Consider the following 17,719-nt stretch of genomic DNA (forward strand, 5'->3'; position numbering starts at 1 on the left):
TTTCTGGATCATGGGGATCTCTTCTGGGGAAAATATGACCTGTAAAAAAGTGAAGGGTTACACACCCGAGAGGGACCAATGTTGTCACAAGCACATTTGCAAGAGCTGTTTGGGAAAGTTTAAACTAATTTGGCAGAGAGATAAGGCTGAGGATAGGGTCATTGGTTTACAAGCAGAGGCAGTGTGTAGTGAAGTAAATGATAGGGCAAAATTGCATTAGTGGGACGAATTGCAGTGTAAAGGGGGGGCATCAAAAAGGGCGACGGATACAGGACTTGAGTTATATTTGAATGCACGCAGTATATAGAACAAGGTAGATGATCTCGTAGCTCAGTTAGAGACTGGCAGACATAATATTGTGGGCATCACTGAGTTGTGGCTGAAAGAAGATTATAGTTCGAAGCTTAACATCTAAGGATGCACATGGTATCAAAAGAACTTGCAGGTAGGCAGAGGGGGTGGCAAGGTTCTGTTGGTAAAATATGAAATTAAATCCTTAGAAAGATGAGACATAGGATTGGAAGATATAGAATCCTTGAAGGGTAGAATTAAGAAACAGCAAGGGTACAAAGATCCGAGAGCCCTGCAGGCAGCTGATGGGATAATATCTTTTTGAACTTGCTCCTACTTTATCTATCTTTTTGTTTCCTACCAGTTTATGAAACCTTATTATAAATCTTAATATTGCTCTATTATGTCTTTGAGAAAGACTAAAGCCTCTACAAAAGAAAAAGAAGATGATTCTCCAACCAGTTTGGAATCAATTGGAGATTTCCTTAAAAAGCAAAGAACAGAACTCTCTGAGGAATTTCAACATCTTAATGTTAAGTTGGACACTATTCAACAAACTCTAATCAAATATAAAAAGCAAATTAAGGAGAATAAAGGAACTTTGTCAATACTGGAAGCGGACTTAGAAGACATGAGTAAGCTCTGCAAAAAATTATCTTTATCTAATGAAAAATTAACAAAAAATTAATGAAAAATGAAATGTTTTTAAACTGGAAGGAGAAATTGATATTCATGTCATCAGTTTGGAGTTTACTGAGATGGAATATAAGGCATTGCTCTTCCACCCTGACAGTGACATCATCTTGGCACAAAAGGGGGTCATGGACTGACATGTTGGAACAGGAAAGGGAATCGGAAATAAAATGTTTGGCCACCGGGAGGTTCTGCTTTGTGAAGTGCCTCTGGCTATGCTTCCATTAATGATTAAATTTCTAGGCCTATCTCTTGGGCCTCCCTAAAGGACAAAGCCATTAGTTGAAGTAGAAACTAAATGCTTACTTTTATGCTATTTACGATCATAAAAAAAATCGTTAAGGTGCAATTAAAATCATCCTTTAACAATCCTTTACACATTACCTATTCTGCTGGAATTTGAAATCCACGATACAATAACTGAAGGAACTTCAACAGGCTTGACTTCATTATGGTAGTTGAAGAGGCAATGGACAAATATGTTTGTATAGGAACAGCAAAGCCAAACTCAGGTTGGATGAACAACGCCTGTGTAGCCTCCAACCTGATGGCATGAACATCAATTTATCTAACTTCCAGTAAATACTCCTCCTCCTCCCTTTTTCATTCCTCTTTCGGGTTACCCTCTCACCCCTTCCCTTCTCCTCACTTGCTTATCATCTCCCTCTGGATACCCTCCTTCCCTTTATTCCCCCCATTAGATTCCTCCTCCTTCTGCCCTTTACCTATCTCCTTCCAACTTCAACACTCCCCCAACCACCCACCTTCCCTCTGACCTAAACGATCACTTGCTAGCTTGTACTCCATCCCTCCACCCACCTTCATATTCTAGCTTCTGACTCCTTCCTTTCCAGTCCCTTTGAAAAGTCATGACCCTAAACATTGATTTGTTTATTTCCCTCCATAGATGCTGCCTGACTTGCTGAGTTTCTCCAACATTTTGTGCATGTTGTTTATGATTTCCATCAGGTGTGATTGCTCTTGTGTTCCACATAATCAGAGTTGGTTTTAAATAGATCAAACATGCAAGTTTGTTCATCAATCCTCACTAACTTTGGGGTTTAAGGAGTTAATATTTGTAATAGAATATGTCTAGAAATTAAGTGCAAAAAATAAATCTTTTCTGATCATCACACATCCGAGCATGTGAGTATGAGAGCCAGAGATCATAATGCAAATAATATTATAAATGCTTCATCACCAAGTAAGAGATGGAGGAAACTTTTAACCTGTTTTATCTACTCATAATTTCTAAGCCATTCTGAATATTTGCTATGGATTGTTGGCATTCAAAACTCTGCTTGGCAGTTTCAAATTATTTATTCACATAGCATTCTGACTAATATTGTGCACAATAATAGTCTGCTGGCACAGAAACTGATTAAGCAATGAGGAAGTGTCTCATAAAACTGAAAGTGCATACACATCAAAAATCTGGAAGCAAAGGATTAGTTACAGAAATATTAGTACTTAAATTAATCTAGTAATTAGACTATTCTGAGAAAGTAGTATTACAGTGGAATCCAGTTAATCAGACCATCAGTTAATTGGGGTAGGCGCTTACTTAAGACAACTCTAAAAGAGCAAACACTATGTGACAAAATAAGCAGGATTCCCTTCACTTATTTTAGGACTCCGTGCCACTTAATTGGGACAGGAAACTGTTGCTCAACAGTTTCTAACTAGTATCAGACCCGTGCACTTGTCTGGCTGTTAGAAACTGCACTGTGCTTAGAACAGTTATTAAATAACAGCAATTGTGTGTGCTTGTGTTCAAAAAGTAATTTTAGTTACTTATAGCTGGCAAGAAATAAGCAGTAAGATAATTCAAAACTATTTTGCTCACTGCAGTTTTAAGCATTCAGGCTTGAAGGTACTGGAAATTGCTGGGAATGAAAATGAAATGATTTTGCTACTTCAACAAGTTAGAAACTGCGAAGAATTTGAAGGTATTGACAATTATCTTGAATGTTACAATGAAAATGAAGATTTGGAGGATGCAATCATTAATAGCATTGTATGAAGTCCATTATCTACACTAGGTGTTTATGTTGATTTTGTTCATTTAAAAGAAGGCAGCAGCGGCATTTATAGTCCCGCAGTAGTATTGATAGCATTCTAGTTCATTCTGTATTTCATTTAAATACATAATTTGTTACTCAGTTAAATGGTAGTTTGTCTTTTTTATACTTTTTTATCAATTTCCATGAAACTTTGGCTAATTGGGGCAGCTAGCTTAATTGGGCTAAAATCTACTGATCCTGATGTGTCACAATTTACAGGAATTCACTGTACATAAAAATTTAAAAAATGCTTTATTTACAGGCCTGAATTTCTGTAATTATAGTAAATAACTCTCCATACATACGAATAACTGTACAATACTTACATGAACTATCAATGGCATATTGACAGAACTCAAATTCCAAACTAAATTACGGTTGCTGTAAAAAATAAGGACCATCATCTTGTTAACGTTAATAGGTTGCACGTTCAAGATAATCTGGAAAGACAAATAATAGAAAGTTAGCTTGTGTGCACAAGATTTAATGAATTGTACAATTCAAGTATAAAAAGAACTACTTTCCTACATGGCTTTATGAAAATAACAGCCAAGAGCTGCAAGGAATGGAAATTTGCATTCAGCAACTAAAAGTTCATTTTTTATGCTTTAGGATAGAATTTTTATTCCTATGTTAAATAAAGAATTTGCACTCAACAGGAGAAATTACTCCTTTTTAATACTTTCATTATTATTTCAAAAGAAGCAGTTTAAAAGTGTGAAGGCATGAGAGACAAACATACATAATCTCTATATACAGGATATTCTTCTATAAAACCCTGCCTTCTTCAATGGCACCATTACATTCTTTTGCTTTAAATTAAATTACTTGATAATTAAAAGTAACTAAAACCAAAACACTACCACAGATATTCAAAAGAAAATATGTAAGATTCTGGTACAGATTACTTACCCATAAGCACTTAATTAGCAGAAATTGTGATATTACAAATTTCTGTCCAGATTGTAATTAAGCAAGTATTCTCACAGTAGCTACAGCAACTGTGAATAACTGGAAATGATTATCATCTGCACCAACAATTTTTGCTGCAGAATAATCTAACTGTGCCTAGTGTTATGAAATTATTAGAAGCAACACACACAAAATATTGGAGGAACTCAGCAGGTCAGGCAGCATCAATGGAAATGAAAAAACAGTCGACATATCAGGCAGAGATTCTTCATCAGGACTCCTCTTGACACATGGACTGTTTATTCATTTCCATAGAGCCCCCTCACTGGCACTTTTATCTGTGTTGCTCTAGTTTTCCAGCATCTGTAAAAGCAAACTGTGTAGAAACTAATCATTAACTTCAAACCTATCTTTCACTCAATCAGGAATCCATCAACTTGTGAAAATGGAGTAACATGGAGTCTCATAAAATGGATTAATACATTCTCATTAACACAATGCTTATTGAAACTTTCACCATCCATGGATGGCCTCTATAAAATCAATAAGAACCAATATCTAACACCCAAATATTCAAAAGAGTACAGACGATGTTTTAAACTGAGATCTTTCAGAAGGACTGGAGATAAAAAAGAGATGAGGAGTAGAGTTAAAAGTGGGGTTGGGGGAGGGGAGGGAGAAACACAAGGCGATAGGTGAAAAAAGCAAAATCTCCCAGTGGCCATCCATTTTAATCCCACTGCCCATTCCGATATGTCAATCCATGGACTCCTCTACAGTTGTGATGAGGCCACACACAAGTTGGAGAAACAGCACCTTATATTCCATCTGGGTAGCCTCCAACATGATGGCATGAACACTGATTTCTTGAATTTCCAATAATGCCACCCCTTCACCATTCCCCATCCTCTTTTCCCTCTCTCACCTCATCTCCTTGCCTGCCTATAATCTCCCTCTGGTGCTCTACCACACTTTTCTTTCTTCCATAGCCTTTTGACCTCTCCTATTAGATCCCCCCTTCTCCAGCCCTATATTTCTTTCACCAATTTCCAAGCTCTTTACCCCTCCCCCTCCCAGTTTCACCTATCACGTTTTGTTTCTTCCTCCCCTTCCCACATCTTTTAACTCTACTCATCTTTCTTTCTTTCCTAGTCCTGCTGAAGTGTTTAGGTTCGAAACATTGACTGTACTCTTTTCCATAGATGCTGCCTGGCCTGCTGAAATCCAGCACTTATAAATCACAGAGAAAGCTTGGAGACAGTGCGAGAGGGAGGATAGGCAAGTGATAGAGAAGGGATACGCTCAGTCTGATGATTTGACAGGTGCCTATTTTAATGTAAGAAGCATCATGAACAAAGTGGATAAACAGAGCCTGGATCAGTATTTGGAGCTATGATGTTGTGGCCATTACAGAGACTTGGATGGCTCAGGGGCAGAAATGGTTACTTAGAGTGCCAGGCTTTAAATGTTTCAGAAAGGACAGTGAGGGAAGCAAAAGAGGTGGAGGCATGGCACTGTTGATCAGAGAGTGTCACAGCTGCTTTAAATGAGGAAGTCATGGAGGGATTGTCTACTGAGTCTTTGTGGGTTGAAGTTAGGAACAGGAAGGGGTCAATAACTCTACTGGGTGTTTTTATAGACCACCCAATAGTAACAGGGATATCAAGGAGCAGATAGGGAGACAGTTTCTGGAAAAGTGTAATAATAACAGGGTTGCAGTGGTGGAAGATTTTAATTTGTCAAATATTGATTGGCATCTCCATAGAGCAAGTGGTTTAGACAGGATGGAGTTTGTTAGGTGTGTTCAGGAAGGTTTCCTGACACAATATGTAGATAAGCCTAAATAGGAGAGGCTGTACTTGATCTGGTACTGGGAAATGAACCTAGTCAGGTGTCAGGGGTCTCTCAGTGGGAGAGCATTTTGGAGATAGTGATCACAATTCCATCTCCTTTACCACAGATTTGGAGAGGGATAGGAACAGACAAGTTGGGAAAGCGTTTAATTGGAGTAAGCAGAAAATATGACGCTATCAGGCAGGAACTTGGAAGCAAAAATTGGGAACAGATGTTCTCAGGGAAATGTATGGCAGAAATGTGGTAAACGTTCAGGGGATATATACGTGGTTTTCTGCATAGGTATGTTCCAATGAGACAGGGAACGGATGGCAGAGTACAGGAACCATGGTTTACAAAGGCTGTTGAAAATCTAGTCAAGAAGAAAAGAAAAGCTTATGAAAGTTTCAAAAAACTAGGTAATGATAGAGATCTAGAAAGATTATAAGGCTAGCAGGAAGGAGCTTAAGAATGAAATTAGGAGAGCTAGAAGGACTTTGCAAGCAGGATTAAAGAAAACCCCACGGCATTCTACAAGTGTGTGAAGAGCATGAGGATAAGACATGAGAGAATAGGACCAATCAAGTGTGACAGTGGAAAAGTGTGTATGGAACCAGAGGAAATAGCAGAAGTACTTAATGAATACTTTGCTTCAGTATTCACTACAGAAAAGAATTTTGGTGATTGTAAGGATGACTTATAGTGGATTGAAAAGTATCAAGTTGGACAAGTCTCTGGGACCAACGAGAGATATCCCAGGCTTCTGTGGGAGGCAAGGGAGGAGACTGCTGAGCCTCTGGCAATGATCTTTGCATCATCAATGGGGACAGCAGAGGTTCCTGAGGATTGGAGGGTTGCAGATGTTGTTCCCTTATTCAAGAAAAGGAGTAGTGATAGCCCAGGAAATTACAGTCCAGCGAGTCTTACTTCAGTGGTTGGCAAGTTGATGGAGAAAATCCTGAGAGGCAGGATTTATGAACATTTGGAGAGGCATAATATGATTAGGAATAGTCAGCATGGCTTTGTCAAAGGCAGGTCATGCCTTACGAGCCTGATTGAATTTTTTGAGTATGTGACTAAACACATTGACGAGGGTAGAGCAGTAGATATAGTGTATATGGATTTCAGCAAGGCATTTGACAAGGTACCCCATGCAAGGCTTATTGAGAAAGTAAGGAGGCATGGGATCCAAGGGGACATTGCTTTTTGGATCCAGAATTGACTTGCTCATGGAAGGCAAAGAGCAGTTGTAGACAGGTCATATTCTGCAGGGAGGTCAGTGAACAGTGGTGTGCCTCAGGGATCTGTTCTGGGACTCCTTTTCTTCATGATTTTTATAAATGACCTGAATGAGGAAGTGGAGGGATGGGTTAGTCAATTTGATGATGACACAAAGGTTGGGGGTGTTGTGGATAGTGTGAAGGGCTGTCAGAGCTTACAGCGGGACTTCAATAGGATGCAAACCTGGGCTGAGAAGTGGCAGATGGAGTTCAAACCAGATAACTGTGAGGTGGTTCAGTTTGGAAGGTCAAATATGATGGCAGAATATAGTATCAATGGTAAGACACGACAGTGTGGAGGATCAGAGGGATCTTGGGGTCCAAGGCCATAGGACACTCAAAGCTGCTGTGCAGGTTGACTCTGTGGTTAAGAAGGCACATGGTGCATTGGCCTTCATCAGCCATGGGCTTGAGTTCAAGAGCCGAGAGGTAACGTTACAGCTATATAAGACCCTGGTCAGACCCCACTTGGAGTACTGTGCTTAGTTCTGGTCACCTCACTACAGGAAGGATGTGGAAACTATAGAAAGAGTGCAGAGGAGATTTACAAGGATGTTGCCTAGATTGGGGAGCATGCCTTATGAGAATAGGTTCAGTGAACTCGGCCTTTTCTTATTGGAGTGGCAGAGGATGAAAGGTTACCTAATAGAGGAGTCTAAGATAATGAGAGGCATTGATCGTGTGGATAGTCAGAGGCTTTTTCCCAGGGCTGAAATGGCTAACACAAAAGGGCACAGTTTTAAGGTGCTTGGAAATAGATACAGAGGAGATGTCAGGGGTAATTAAAAAAAAAATGCAGAGTGGTGAGCGCATGGAATGGGCTGCCAGTGACAGTGGAAGTGGATACAATAGGGTCTTTTAAGAGACTCCTGGATAGGTACATGGAGCTTAGAAAAATAGAGGTTATGGGTAACCCTAGATAATTTCCTAAAGTAAGTACGTGTTCAGCACAGCATTGTGGGCCAAAGGGCCTGTATCCTGCTGTAGGTTTCCTATGTTTAATCCCCAGAGGATAGGGTAGATAGATAAGACAAAAAGTCATTTACCTGAACCGTTAACAATATTTTTCTTCACAGATGCCCCTGGCCTATGAGTACTTGTAGGATTACCCTTTCCTTTGTTCAAGGGAAGAAATTGTGGAAGACCTGAAAACTTTTTCAGTACTTTGGCTACAAGAAAGGTCCCTGAGAATTGGGATCCTGTTAATGTTGTACCATTATGTTTATCCATAACTTTTTAAAAATGTAACAACCGAGCCTCCATGGCTATCGTAGAGAATTCCAAGGTTCACAACTGTCTGAATAAAAAAATTCTGCTCATCTCATTATGAAAGGGCTTACCACTTACACAGAGAAAAATGACCTCTAGTTCCAAAGTCCTCAATCTGAGGAAATATTCTCCCCACTTTGTTTAAATATATTCTTAATTCTTCTAAACTCTGCAAGGCCTAGTCCACTAATCTCTCCAGAAATGGCAAATTTCCCATTCTAGGAATGAACCTGGTGAATCCTTAACACTCTAATCTAGAATATTAGTTTTTAGGCAACAACAGCAATAGCCCAGATGTTGTCTCACCAAGGCCATATACTGTACAATTGCAACAAGATATTTTTAATCCTGTGTACAAATTCTTTCATAATAAAAAGTCAAGTACCAATTGATTTCCTAACTATTTGCTTCACCTGATGTTAGCCTTTAGTGATCCGTGTACAGTACAAGGGCATATAGATCCTTCAGAACATCAGTGTTTACCAATATCCTGAAAAACTCTTTATATCCTCTTACCTAATCACAGCCCAGAAATACAACAAAATACTTGATTAGTAACACTTTTTCTGTAAAGAATTATGATAAATGATCACTGTGAACAATGAAGAGGCAGGGGGAGGTATCGGAGGGATAGGAAGGCAGGCAGAGGGGATGGTGTGGCTCTGCTGGTAAAGAATGACATCAAATCAGTAGAAAGATGTGACATAGGATTGGAAGATGTTAAATTCTTGTGGATTGAGTTAAGAAACTGCAAGGCTAAAAGGACTTTGATGGCAGCTATTTACAGACCTCTCAACAGTTGCTGGGATGTGAACCACAGGTTACAATGGGAAATAGAAAAGGCAAGCCAAAATGGCAATGTTATGATAGTCATGGGAGATTTCAACATACAGGTCAATTGGAAAAATCAGATTGGTAATGGATTTTAAGTGACTTTTTTGAATGCCTATGAGATGACTTTTTAGAGCAGCTTGTTGCTGAGCCTACTAGGGGATCAGCTATATTGGATTGGGTGATATGTAATATGCAATTAGGAAGCTTAAGGTAAAAGAACCCCAAGGAGGCATTGATCACAATATGATTGAGCGCAATTTGAAATTTGCTAGGGAGAAAGTAAAGTCTGATGTAGCAGGATTTCAGTGGAGTGAAGGAAATTATAGTGGTATGAGAGAGGAATTGGCCAAAGTAAATTGAAAGGAGCTGCTGGCAGGGATGACACCAGAGCAGCAATGGAGTGAATCTCTGGGGAAAACAGGAAGGTGCAGGATAAATGTATTTCGAAAATGAAGAAATACTCAAATAGCAAAATAGTACAACTTTAGCTGATAAGGGAAGTCAAACCTAATGTAAAAGCAGAGGAGAGAGCATACAATGAAGCAACAATTAGCCAGAAAATAGAGGATTAAGAAGCTTTTAAAAACTTAGAGGGCAACTAAAAGAATCATTAGGAGGGAAAAGTTGAAATATGAAAGCAAGCTGGCAAACAGTATCAGTGTATAGTAAAAGCTTCTGAACGATGTAAGAAAGAAGAGAGATGAGAGTGGATATAGGACCACTAGAAAATGAGGCCACAGAAATAATAATGGGGTCAAGGAGATGGAAGATGAACTAATTAAGTATTTTGCATCAGTCTTCACCGTGGAAGACACTAGCAGTGTGCCAGTAGTTGAAGGGAAGAGAAGTGAATGCAATTACTATTACAAGGGAGAAGGTGCCCAAAAAGCTAAAAGACCCAAGGGTACACAGGTCACCCGAACCAGATGAACTTTACCCTAGAGTTCTGAAAGAGGTAGCAGTAGAGATTATGGAGCCATTAATGTTTCAAAAATCATTCAAATCTGGCATGGTGCCAGACGACTGGAAAATTGCAAATGTCACTCCACTCTGTAAGAAAAGAGGAAGCAGCAGAAAGGAAACTATAGACCAGTCAGCCTGACCTCAGTGGATAGAAAGATGATGGAGGGAATTGTTAAGGATGAGGTTATGGTGTACTTGGTGACACAGGACAAGATAGGACAAAGTCAGCATGGTTTCCTCAAAGAAAAATCTTGCCTGATAAACCTGTTGTAATTCTATGAGGAGGTTACAAGTAGGATAGATAAAGGAGATGCAGTGGATGTTGTATATTTGAACTTTCAGAAGGTCCTTTAACAAGATGCCACACACGAGGCTGCGAAGTTAAGAGCTCGTGGTATTACAGGAAGGTAACTGGCATGGTTAGAGCATTGGCTGATTGGTTGGAGGCAGTGAATTAGAATAAAAGAATTATTTTCTAGTTGGCTGCCAGTGACTAGTGGTGTCCCGCAGGGGTTCTGTATTGGAGGGGTCGTGACTGTCATGTGACAGCACTGCCCACTTACTGGTTGGAAGGCAAGCCACCTTCCAATCAAGGTTTGACCCCTCCAGTTCCATCAATGCATTGGCCTTGGGCAATTGGCCTTTGTAATCAGCTTAACTCTGCTGGCACTGAGCCATTGGCCCCTCTGTGAATTACCTGGGCTGGACCTCTTCAGCCCTCCTGCACTAAAAGGGTGCCACGTGTGCTGGGCTCTCTCTCTTTGCTATCTCCGAGGGACCACCCTGCTTCACTCCAGGCTGAGAACCATGGAATGGCACTGGAGAAACTATTGGTGAGCTGTGCATTGAATAGAGTAGGGAGTGTTGATTATTGTCCCTAATAGTATAGAGCCATGCCTGCACAGTCAGGGTGTGATGGGTATCGTATTGACTTTTCCCTTGGTTGTAGGTGTGTGTGTGTGTGTGTGTGTGTGTGTGTGTGTGTGTGTGTGTGTGTGTGTGTGTGTGTCTGTGTGTGTGTCTGTGTGTGTGTCTGTGTGTGTGTCTGTGTGTGTGTCTGTGTGTGTGTCTGTGTGTACTGTTCCCACACAATTTTCCCATGTTCGTTAATTGTTCATGCATCTTTTTATTGCCGATCCAACTTTTCCCATGACTGCTGTAAATTGTGCACATGTGCGTCTCGTTTCTGTTGCCATTTTCCCACATTTGTCTTCTGTAAATAAAATCCTTTACTACCAAGACTGTGTGTCCAGAATCTTTGCCTTTGAGACCTACCAAATCTGTTTCCTCACTTACAACAGGTTCGGTGTTGGGACCCCCTCTTTTTATACTGTATAATCAATGATTTAGATGATGGAGCAGGTGGCTTGCTTGTAGATGATACAAAGATTGGTGGAGGGGCAGGTAGTGTTAAGGAAACAGGTAGGCTCCAGAAGGGCAGACAGATTAGGAGAATGGGCAAGAAAGTGGCAAATGAAATACAATGCTATAAAATGAATGGTCATGCACTTTGGTAGGAGAAATAAACATGCAGACTATTCTCTAATTGGGGGGAAAATCCAAAAATCCGAGAAGCAAAGATCCAGGTTGTTCGGTATATTTAAGGCAGAGATTGACAGGTTCCTGATTGGACATGGCATCAAAATTATGGTGAGTAAGGCTGAGGAGGGGAAAATAGGATCAGCCATGATAGAATGGCAGAGCAGACCAGACGGACTAAATGGCCCAATTCTGCCCCTATGACTTATGGTCTTTGGAACTAATTAAACCATTATTAGTAATGCAATATTCAAATAAATTTCATGATTTCAGGACCCCCAATCTGTTTGTAAATGGAAGTAACATATCTCACTATTGTGATGGACATAACACTGTTTCCCAGGTGCTTCATATGCCAGCCTATCTGGGGATTTCCTGACTCTCTGAGACTTCCTTATCTAATCTTCAGCAGCTTCAGCCACTCCTTGGGACCATTCCGATCAGCTGGGAGATGCCTTCCCTCGTCTATCACTCATACCTTCTGGAGACTCAAGTCCCCTGCCACCTGACTGAATTCAGCTTCATCCCCAATTATATTGGAGGCTGCTGAACATCTTCAACCTCTGCTGGTGTTAACTGGTGAGACCTCTCTCAGAAATTAGGGTCCCCTGTCACTCTAGATACTCCTCCAGGACATAACGTGACAGGTTTAGACTATATGTACCACACAGTTCCTCACTTATGTTCATCATTCTGCTGAGAAGGAACTTGCACCTTCTCAAAAGCAGCTCTGAACACTGGGTGAATGGACAGGGTTTTCAAAAAATTCTCTCTATTTCTCTCACCGCATGCTCCCATGCAATGGGTGTATTTGATCCCACAAGAATAGAAGCTTCAACTTTTTTCAACTGGATCTGGGCAGACCAACTCTGCTAAGCAGAGGAATGCTGCTGAAAGGGTTATTTGACTAGAGAGGCGACCAGTATTTTCTGTAACAAGTGTGAAGAAGATGGATATTTCAAGCGAGACAGAGAGGTACAGGAAAATCTTCAAAATGCAAGTCAGCGGTTACTCAAACAGAGAAGAAAAGAAGCAAAATCATGGAGGGACCCTGTAAAGAAATGGCTTGGAGAGAACACGTCTTGGAGAGAACACATTCCAATTAGTGTATCAAGGCAAACACTATTCCTGAAGGTTTTGTGGGACCAAGCTCTGATGTATCACTGTAGTTTGAAGGTATTTATGCTAGAGCCATACGTGACACAGGTTCTCAAGTTATCTTACTTTATAGGTGTGGTAAACCATGTATATCTGTCTGGACACGCCCCTCTGCTGACTGCTCCTGTGGCTCCTCCCACAGACCCCTGGATAAAGGTGATTGTGTCACTGCTCCTCCCACAGTCCAGGGCAGTCATCTGGCATGGGTGTGCTCCATTTTACTGATAATAAAAGCCTTTCAGTATTTACTCTACTTCCAGTCTTTTGGAGTTATTGATAGTGCATCAATTTTATTAGCAGTAATTTTAAAGCATGAAATGCGCTTTGAGATCCGAGAAATTGGACATCGACCCATGAACACCTGGGGCTGGCCACATGTCCGAACATACCTTCGAATCATACCTGGAGAAGATTGAAGTGACCTAGTCCGCCGCGAAGTGCAGAGTTCTCCTCTCTAGGGTCAGTCCACGGGTCTAATCGATGATTAGAGACCAGCCAAGTTACAATGGCAGATGAGCGTCCTCAGAAGACAATACCTGCGGCCGGTAAATACCGTCTATGCAAGACATCCCTAAGCGACACGGCAGCAGCAGGCAGGAGAATCAAGCGCTGAGTTTGTCCAGGCCCTATAGACACTCATGCGGGCCTGCAATTGCCAGGTGCTGACGGTCGAACAGCATGCGGAGCTCCTAGTAAGAGAGGCCTTCGTCACAGGGATCAGGTCAGTGTACATGCGCCAGCGACTGCTAGAACATGCTGATCTTACCTTACATTTGGCGATTAAGCTGGAGGCCACTCTGCACAATTCTGACGCCCTCCAGGCGCGCGATCTCCCAACAGCCTCATGGACGCCGCAGACCCCACAACCCACCGGCAAATCGACCACGGTTGTTGTTAATCACAAGTCTTCGAAGTGTTACTTCTGCAGACTCAGGAAGCACCCCCCCACCCCCGACCTCCCTTTTAAAGTAGTTCATAGTCAATTTACTTACCTTGGGATTACAGTCACAAGGAAGTTTAAAGATTTTTTTCGTGAAAATTTTGCCAATCTTTTATATACTACAAATCAGAGTCTGTCACAATGGTCACCTCTATCTATGTCCTTGGTAGGTCGTATTAATGTTGTTAAAATGTATGTTCTCCCTAAATTTTTGTATTTATTTCAATCAATCCCAATTTTTATTCTTAAAACCTTTTTTGATTCCTTAGACTCTATTATTTTGTCATATCTGTGAAAGAATAAGCGTTCTAGAATTAATAAAGTTTATCTTCAAAAATCTAAAAAAGAGGGTGGCATGGCCTTACCTAACTTTCATTTATATTATTGGGCAGCTAACATACGTTGTACTACCTTTTGGTCTTTTTTTCATAGCCAACCCGAGTGCCCTAATTGGGTGGCAATAGAGTTGAGTTCCACTAAAGATTTATCTATTTCTGCACTTCTTGGCTCTGCACTCCCTAGTAGTTTGTCAAGACTAGTTTGTTAATCCTCTTGTTAGACACACTTTGCGAATATGGGCTCAGTTTAGGGAATTTTATGGTTTTTATGGTTTTCCCCTTTCTGGTCCTATCTTACATAATCACCTTTTTTTTTACCTACTATGTATGATTCAACGTTCTATGATTGGTATAGGAAAGGCATGAGACATTTTGAAGATCTTTTTATCGATAATCACTTCGCATCTTTTCAACAGCTCTCTGCTAAGTTCAATCTGCCTAATGCCCATTTTTTTAGATATCTCCAAATTAGACACTTTATTAATCCTTTAATTCCTAACTTCCCTGAAATGCCCGAGAAAAATGTTATGGATTTATTTCTTTCTATTAATCCACTGGGTAAAGGTTTAATATCATTTATTCGTGATAAATTAGCATTCTTACGGCGTGCCCCTGTGGATAAAATTAGAATGGCTTGGGAGCATGATTTAAATATCTCTTTATCTGATGAGATTTGGGACTCAATTCTCAAATCGGTTAATTCCATCTCTCTTTGTGCTCGCCATTGCCTTGTACAGTTTAAGATTGTTCATAGAGCCCATATGTCTAAATATAAATTATCTCGATTTTACCCTAATATTAGTCCTCTTTGTGATAAATGCAAAAAGGGTGAGGCTTCTCTTATTCATATGTACTGGTCCTGTCCTAGCTTAGAGAGATTTTGGAAGGATGTTTTTATAACTTTATCCTGTATTCTGAATCACCACTTAGAACCTAACCCTTTAATTGTTTTTTGGGTGAGACAGATATACATTTGAGTTCGAATAAGTGTCAAATATTATCTTTTGCTTCTCTCCTGGCTAGACGTTTAATCCTCCTTAGATGGAGAGATGTTGCCCCGCCCATGCGAGATATTATGTCCTGTTTAAACCATGAAAAAACTCATTATTCAATTCTTAATTCGGATATAAAGTTTCATAAGGTCTGGGGACCTTTTATTGAGTACTTTCATAACCTTCCTCTTAATTAAGGTTTTTTTTTCAGTCCCTTACTTTCAGCTCTTTTTTTTTGGTAGTAGGCATTATTATCTTCTGTTTTCAAGTGCATTTACAGTTTTGGGGGTTTGAATGTCCTGATTTATATTCTCTATATTGTGTTGTGGTTGGTCTGGAGTTTTTTTTTTGTTGTGGGGCTTGGGGAGGATACTAACTTTACACGACTTCAATTTGGGTGCTTTCTCAATTATCTTTTTTGTATTATATTATTATTGTATGTTTATTTTTGCACTGTATTAATTTTTTTATTTTGGTTTGGGGTTTTTTTCTTATTTGTAGTGTTGTAGAAAATGCATAAAAAAAACAATTTTAAAAAAGCACCCCCGAAAACACTGCCCAGCACAAGAAGCTACCTGCTCCAGCTGCAGAAAGAAGGGCCACTTCGCCAAGGCCTCTAAGTCCAAACTGCGAGCGGGATCGAGCAGCACCGCATGCAAGGCATGGGGGTTGCCATCTTGCCTGCTCTCTGCCTCGTGCAAGGCATGGGGCCGGACATCCTGCTGGAGGGGTGCAGGACAAGCTGCCTGTTTGACATGGGCAGCATGGAGAGTTTTATCCACCCGGACATGGTGCAATGCTGCGGACTTGTGACATGGCTGGTAAGCCAAAGGGTCGCCATGGCTACTGGGTCGCATACAATAGACATCCGGTGGTGGTGGGGGGGGGGGGGGAGGGTTGTGTAGCGACACTAGTGGTGCAGGGCACAGAATATCGAGACTTCACATTACTGGTCATGCCTCAACTATGTGCCCCTGTGCTATTGGGGCTCAACTTCCAGAGCCACCTGAAAAGTGTAACAATGGAGTAACAATGGGCCCCTCCCACCAATCAATCCCACCAATGTTAGAAATCCCCAGTTCTGTGGGAATTCGTCACATACCCCGCTACTGACCGCATTCACACACCGACGCGCACATCCCACCCAACACTGTGCCAATAGCCGCACTACGGACACCACGCAGCCTCTCAACCCTCAAGATCCCTCCCCCACAACTGTTCACCAACCTGACCCCCGACTGTAAACCTGTGGCAACCAAAAGTAGGAGGTACAGCGCAGGGGACAGAGCCTTCATTAAGTCGGAGGTGCAGCGGCTGCCCAGGGAAGGGATCATTGAGGCAAGCACAAGTCCTTGGAGGGCCCAGGTGGTCGTTGTTCGGAACGGGGAGAAAAATAGGATGGTCATGGACTACAGCCAGACCATCAATAGGTTCATGCAGCTTGACGTGTATCCCCTACCCCGCATTGTGGATATGGTCAATCAGATAGCTCAGTACAAGGTGTACTCGACCATAGACCTAAAATCCGCTTACCATCAGCTCCCCATCTGCCCGGAGGACCGCCCTTACACTACCTTCAAGGCGGACAGCAGGCTTTATCACTTCCTGCACATCCTCTTCAGTGTCACGAATGGTGTATCTGTCTTCCGGAGGGAAATGGACCACCAGTGCCAACTGAAGGCCATATTCCCATATCTGGATAACATCATCATCTGCGGTCACGACCGGCAGGATCACGACAACAACCTCCAAAAATTTTTCCTAGTGGCCAAAGCTTTCAACCTTACCTATAACAGGGACACATGTGTGTTTGGAACCACCCGTCTTGCTATCTTTGGGTGTGTTGTGGAGAACGGAGTCATTGGCCTTGACCCCGACCATATGCACCCCCTGTTGGAACTCCCTCTTGCCAACACCCTCAGAGCCCTCAAAAGGTGCCTGGGGTTCTTTTCCTATTACGCCCAATGGGTCCCTAACTACGCAGACAAGGCCTGCCCCCTGGTCAAGTCCACCACATTTCCCCTCTCAGCCGAGGCCCGCACAGCCTTCAGCTACAATGGTCTAAACAAAGCTCACGTTCTCGTTTTCCCTATTAAAAAAAAAATATATATATAAAAAAAAAATATATATAAAAAAAAACCCACCCTTAATACTAACCCAATTCTGCTTCACATCCCCGTTGTCACTATTCTGTCGACTAAATTAAGATCACAGGCAAACTGCTATGAGTGATTAAGACGATTGGCCCAAACACCGGCAAGTGCCCATGACATTGGCAAAAACCGTTCCCCGATGGGGGTAGGGAACAATCCATTCATTTGTGGACGTGACACATAAAACCACGAGAGATTGCCAAAGCAGCAATGCATGGGGTGGACAAGACCATTCACTTCCAAGTGGAGTGTGGCGCCTCTGACTTCGCACTGGCTGCTACCCTCAACCAGGCAGGCGGACCGGTGGTGTTCTTCTCCCGTACCCTTCAAGGCCCTGAAATTCGGCACTCCACAGTGGAGAAAGAAGCCCAGGCCATAGTGGAAGCTATTAGACACTGGAAGTATTATCTCGCCTACAAAAAGTTCACCCCGCTGACTGACCAGCGCTCAGTCACGTTCAT

At 41.6% G+C, this 17,719-nt stretch overlaps 1 protein-coding gene across 2 annotated transcripts in view; it reads right to left on the bottom strand.

The window, feature by feature from the left end:
- Positions 1 to 17,719, bottom strand: part of LOC132407366 (transforming growth factor beta receptor type 3-like) — a 133,899-nt gene that overhangs the window by 66,463 nt on the left and 49,717 nt on the right. For both annotated transcript variants that reach the window (XM_059993741.1, XM_059993742.1), the window contains exon 4: positions 3,374 to 3,487. In XM_059993741.1, coding sequence (XP_059849724.1) covers positions 3,374 to 3,487 — 114 coding nt within the window. The remainder of the gene's footprint in view (positions 1 to 3,373; positions 3,488 to 17,719) is intronic.

Source organism: Hypanus sabinus, chromosome 18 (assembly GCF_030144855.1).
Source record: "Hypanus sabinus isolate sHypSab1 chromosome 18, sHypSab1.hap1, whole genome shotgun sequence".
Lineage (NCBI taxonomy): Eukaryota > Metazoa > Chordata > Chondrichthyes > Myliobatiformes > Dasyatidae > Hypanus > Hypanus sabinus.